This window comes from Barbus barbus, assembly GCF_936440315.1.
Source record: "Barbus barbus genome assembly, chromosome: 9".
Lineage (NCBI taxonomy): Eukaryota > Metazoa > Chordata > Actinopteri > Cypriniformes > Cyprinidae > Barbus > Barbus barbus.
Window position 1 is genome coordinate 2,620,177 of NC_136737.1, and position 5,754 is coordinate 2,625,930.

Below are 5,754 nucleotides of genomic sequence, written 5' to 3' on the forward strand. Positions count from 1 at the left end.
GCGGTTTTGATCACCTTGGTTTCGCCTCGCGACGATGACGTCATCACGCACGCGCGTCAGTGTGGTGTTTTCTGAGGTGAGCAGTTCTCGCTAATTTATATCATTTTAAAACACACTTTACACGGTTTGTTTCATCAATATTTCACGGTGTTTTTTCTGAATGGTTTCATCCTGCGCTGTGTATCTGCTAACTATAGCACCTTAAAGAAGAAGGTAAGATGTTAACTACTTAGGAATGTTATTAATGTAGTAATAAAAAACTATATTTACATTAATGTGGACAAATCGCAATGATTGACAAAGTGTTTATACCAGAAAATTAAGAGAAATGATCAGCTGATCCTGAATGACTTGTTTAATGAGTGTTTATAGTCTGAGGCTCATCAATATTATCAGCTGCTGAAAATCCTCTTTATTTCATGTCAATAGATCCTGTTTTCTCCTCATTCATTATCCTGATGACTTCAGATCTGTTAATTACCACATTAAGATCATTATATTGGTGTCAACATACTTAAGCAAACGACACAATGAGACATTATAAATATCATAACGGCATTTATTTCATTAATCTGTAATATGCCATGCTTTAAACACAAAACTAAAACACAATAAACAAATATAATTTGTTAAGTTAAATAATTTGTTAAATAACTCCACTGGTAGGTTATTTGTTTCTTGCAAATGTGTATATTTATTTTCCACAGTTTATTTCGAGCGCTTTGAGTGCTTAGAAAAAAAGCAGAAAAGCGCTATATAAATGTAATTAATTATTATTATTATTATTTATTTTTTCTTACCTTGTTTATATGTTTGGTATCTTTTAAATGCTGTAGTCCTTAGTTTTTACTACATTGTGTTATCTATATGTTAATGTACGGTGGCCGTGAGAGCTCAACACGCTGCAACTTCAGAAAACACATGCAAATAGACAAAACACCAGCAAATCAAGAAAACATCTTCATCATTTTGACAACACATGCGCTGCAAATGAGAAACGCTGCAAATCCTCACAACACATGCAAATTAAGAAACGCTGCAAATCCTCACAAAAACGTGCTGCATGGACCACAATGGAAATGTTTCAAGGGGACCCAAAAAAAGTGACGGACCAGCTGGGATTTGCTTATTGTGCAGTGGCTATTGGTTGAGTTGTTGGTGAACTGAAAGGTGAGTGTTTTTTTGTTGTTGTTGTTTATTTTAACACCCTGATTGCATGATTTATTCGTCTTTTGGATATTATTAGATTAATAATGACAAATAACACGATTAACATTATTATGTAAGATGGCTAACTTATCCTCAACTAAATATAATTTCAAGGTTAATGAAAATAAATTTGCAATGCTTCATTAATTGTTAAAACCAGGTCAAAATAAAAATGTCAGTAAGAATAATATTTAAAAATTTATTCAGGCTCTTTTAGTAGGCTAATGAAAGAAAGGACATTTGCATGTGTTGTGAGGATTTACAGTGTTTCTTAATTTGCATGTGTTGTGAGGATTTGCAGCGTTTCTCAATTTGCATGTGTTGTGAGCATTTGCAGCGTTTCTCAATTTGCATGTGTTGTGAGCATTTGCAGCGTTTCTCAATTTGCATGTGTTGTGAGCATTTGCAGCATTTATTAATTTGCATGTGTTGTGAGCATTTGCAGCGCATGTGTTGTCAAAATGATGATGTTTTCTTGATTTGCTGGTGTTTTGTCTATTTGCATGTGTTTTCTGAAGTTGCAGCGCGTTGAGCTCTCTCGGCCACCGTATTAATGAAAGGTAAGATAAAATGTAGGAATAAAATAAGTGGATGAAATAGCCTATTTTAGAAATAAAAATATAATTTGTGGATTATTATAAAACGATTTGCAATTAATTTACTTAAAAGAGATTGATATTTGAGCATAAATACTTAAATTGTGTGAATTCATGTAAAAATATAAACTCCGTAATTGATATATCTTTCATTTTTGCAGATCTGCTCCTCTTTCAGTTAAGCTCCTGCCACAACAATCACTCCTTCAGTGAAGCTCCTCCCACAGAAAAAATCCCTCCTTCAGTTAAACTCCTCCCACAACAATCACTCCTTCAGGGAAGCTCCTCCCACAACAATCACTCCTTCAGTGAAGCTCCTCCCACAACAATCACACCTTCAGTGAAGCTCCTCCCACTGCTGTTCAGCACTTAATGCTGGAATAAATGCTGGAACACACTGAAGAACAAACAGGTTGGTGTTTATTCATGATCCTTCATCAATGAGGCTGAAGAACGATAAGAATATCAGGCGTCAAGCGGTTCATCAGATTTAGTGGTTATGGTAGAAAAAAACTTTGTGAAGATGTGGAAAAACATAGTAATATAGGGGAGACTTTATATGTGTAGGGTAAAAAATAAGCCTTGAAATTCAGTTGTCTTTCATTTTCTTGTTTTGATCAAATGATCAGTGAAAGGAGGTTTGATAAACATTCACACTGATTGTCAACATCAGAAAGCCACATTTTTGGGATGTCTAGACATACCCTTCACAACCCTGACATTGATTTTGCTTATATTTTTTTTCAATAAATAAACATTAAATGTACCAAAATGAAACCAAATTCAGAAATGGATAACTGGGTGGCAGATTTAAGGTCATTGCACACTGAGTATAAAACTGTTGCTCGCTAAAAAATAAACACGACCTCATGTTTTGTCAATCATGTTTACACACTGCCTCCGAAACTTTCGTCCGTCATAAAAAAAGTCTGGATCGGGTTAGATTTTCTGAGTTTTTTGCATCCGTACCAAGCATTTTGAGAGATGTTTTAACAGTTTAGAGCCACCAAACAAGCGAAAGCCAAAATCCAGAATTGCCTCAAGTTCATCCACTTCGTTTCACAGCACAAAGCACTGCAAAGGTCCTGAGGCACACTGAGTTGACAGAAGTTGGTGGTGTTCTTTTTAATATATGGCTCCAGTAACGCTAGCAAAACAGCTGCTGGATTGATGAAACGAACCGCAGTTCAGACCCCAATAAAATAATATGAACACAGTCCAGTGTGTGGAGGGAGAGGCACCAGGCACGCGAACCAAGTGTGAAAGCACCTTAATTGTTCATTTAAAATGAGTAAGTAATAACAAAGTTTTTAGTAAAATAAATTAAATATCCATAATGTCACAGAATAGCCCGTCTCCACCTTCACTGATCACTTCCACCTGCACCTCATCTAATCATGCTCACCTGATCATCGTCACCATCATCATCCTGCACACTAGAAAAGCACGCACCTCCAGTCACTCTTGGTCCGATCTTGAAGTTACCACACTGCAAAGCTCGTTGCTTCACCGTGGACTCTTCTCCTGTGAATAAAAGTCACTGTGTTATCACTTACCCTTGTGTCTGGCTGCATCTGTGACACATATGAATCTTTCAGAATTGTACCTTTATTTTATATGTTATAAATGTTAATATTATCTAAGATAATTGTGGAGTTGATCAAACATTGAATAGTTCTCACTACAGAATCATGAGTTTGTGCCTTTATTTTCTAATATAGTAAAATGCATAAAATGGATCATACCTGCTTTTACTTCACATTTATCTTTTTTTTATGTTGTATTTATATTGTGACTTTTTCCCTTAATTCCTTCAGGTCTGATGGAGGAGATTGAGGAGAGTGAAGAGCAGAAACATCATCATGTCAAAACTACAGAAAAAACTCACTCACAGACCGAAAGAGTTTCTTTACTGAGAAGAAGAGACCAGAAAAGTTTCACCTGCACTCAGTGTGGAAAGAGTTTGTCAAGCAAGAAGAGTCTCAAGAGACACATGAGGGTCCACACTGGAGAGAAACCATTCACATGTGATCAGTGCGGGAAGAGTTTCAGACAATCAACAAACCTTAAGATGCACACGAGGGTCCACACTGGAGAGAAACCACATGAATGTGATCAATGTGGAAAGACATTTTCATGTGCTTCAAACCTGAAGGTGCACCTGAAAGTTCATTCAGAGGAGAAACCACATTCATGTTCCTTCTGTGGAAAGAGTTTTTTGCATCTGCAGAGTTTAAAAGTTCATCAGAAGATACACACTGGTGTGAGAGAATATATTTGCTCTGAGTGTGAGAAGACTTTTATTACAGCTGAACATTTGAAACTGCACCAGAGGATCCACACTGGAGAGAAACCTTACAAGTGTTCACACTGCAACAAGAGATTCAGTCAGTCAGGATCCCTGAAAACACATGAGAGGATCCACACTGGAGAGAAACCTTACAAGTGTTCACACTGCGACAAGAGATTCAGTCAGTCAGGAGACCTGAAAACACATGAGAGGATCCACAGTGGAGAGAAACCTTACAAGTGTTCACACTGCAACAAGAGATTCAGTCGTTCAGGACATCTGAAAACACATGAGATGATTCACACTGGAGAGAAACCTTACAAGTGTTCACACTGCGACAAGAGATTCAGTCAGTCAGGAGACCTGAAAACACATGAGATGATTCACACTGGAGAGAAACCGTATCACTGCACTGCATGCGGGAAGAGTTTTAGTCATTCATCAGCTTTATTTAGGCATAAAAAAAACAAACACAGTAAGAAGATCATAGATCCAGCACTTTCAAATCGCTAAACGTGACACGATGCTTCGAGTAATAAGATCTGTTCTAACCAGCCAGAGTGACCGACAGAAAAACAAAACAACATCTGCAGTTTTCAAAGTGAATAAAGTTCTCTTCAAGACCAGCAGTTTCATCTGTGAGATGGAGATCAACTTAAAGATGGAATTTCTCCACAAGGAACAATATATTAAGTTTTATTTTTGTATACATCTTTGCGTTATGATATAAATTATATTGTGCTTTTTTTTACGAGTTTCATTTTGTTCATAATGTTCTTTTAATGCTTATTTGTAGAGGGTTTTTACAGGTTTAAAATGTTCTTCACTGAGCTGAAAAAGAGGCTGATTTAACTTACGGTGTATTTTACAAAATGCAGAGATAGATAGATAAGACATGCTTTCATGTAGATTTGCATCTGATCCATCTTCACTTTATCTTGTTAGACAAGAAAGAGAGAGATCTGTCTCATTCGTTTTCACTTTTATTATTTGCTTCATGGGTTAAACTTTTGTTCATTTTTGTTGTTTGTTAATTTTTCTTGCACCACTAATGACTAATTTCATAATTTTGGTTACATCTAAAACCCATGAAATGTTGCTTTTGGGGGTTTCCATATTTAAATTTCTTGATAAATCTTTTAAATTCCTAATAAACTACAGTGTATTTCACACCACACCTGACTGTCTGTCTGTCTACATTAGTACCTGTTCAGCTATATTGAGGGTGCTCAGATTGCCGTAAATAGTTGACTTTGATAACTCGCATCTACTTTCCTTGGTGGAGAGATGTAAGTGTCTTCTGTCATGTTTCACTGTTGAGAAGGATCTCGTTACAGTGCTCTGTTTAAGGCATTGTTCTGTGTTCTATAAACATTTTTACATGACTCTTTTGATTGTATTAATTTAACATATATCTTATTTTGTTTATTTATTTTTATTTTACTTATTAGGTAGATGTTCTCTGTGAAGATATCTTTATCTTGTATTTCTTTAAACGCAAGGAGTCTCCGTAATTCTGTCGAAAGAAAAGCCTCTTTTCTTTTTTGTAAAAACAAAGGTGCACACTGTGTATTGTTACAAGAAACACATTCTAAACCTGATGCGACAAGTTTCTGAACAAGTCAATAGGGTGACAAAATAGTCTTCAGCCATGCTTCT

At 36.1% G+C, this 5,754-nt stretch overlaps 1 protein-coding gene across 1 annotated transcript; it reads left to right on the plus strand.

The window, feature by feature from the left end:
* The first annotated feature begins 1,966 nt into the window (after positions 1 to 1,966).
* Positions 1,967 to 5,479, plus strand: LOC306874495 (uncharacterized protein). The gene is made up of 2 exons (XM_079424603.1): positions 1,967 to 2,217; positions 3,623 to 5,479. The coding sequence occupies exons 1-2, from the start codon at positions 2,190 to 2,192 to the stop codon at positions 4,606 to 4,608; spliced, it is 1,014 nt and encodes a 337-aa protein (XP_079280729.1). The 5' UTR covers positions 1,967 to 2,189; the 3' UTR covers positions 4,609 to 5,479.
* The last annotated feature ends 275 nt before the right edge of the window (positions 5,480 to 5,754 follow it).

Coding starts and splice junctions, on each gene's coding strand:
- LOC306874495 (XM_079424603.1), top strand. CDS start 2,190: ATGCTGGAACACACTGAAGAACAAACAG. Junction 2,218..3,622: donor ACACACTGAAGAACAAACAG/GTTGGTGTTTAT, acceptor TAATTCCTTCAG/GTCTGATGGAGGAGATTGAG.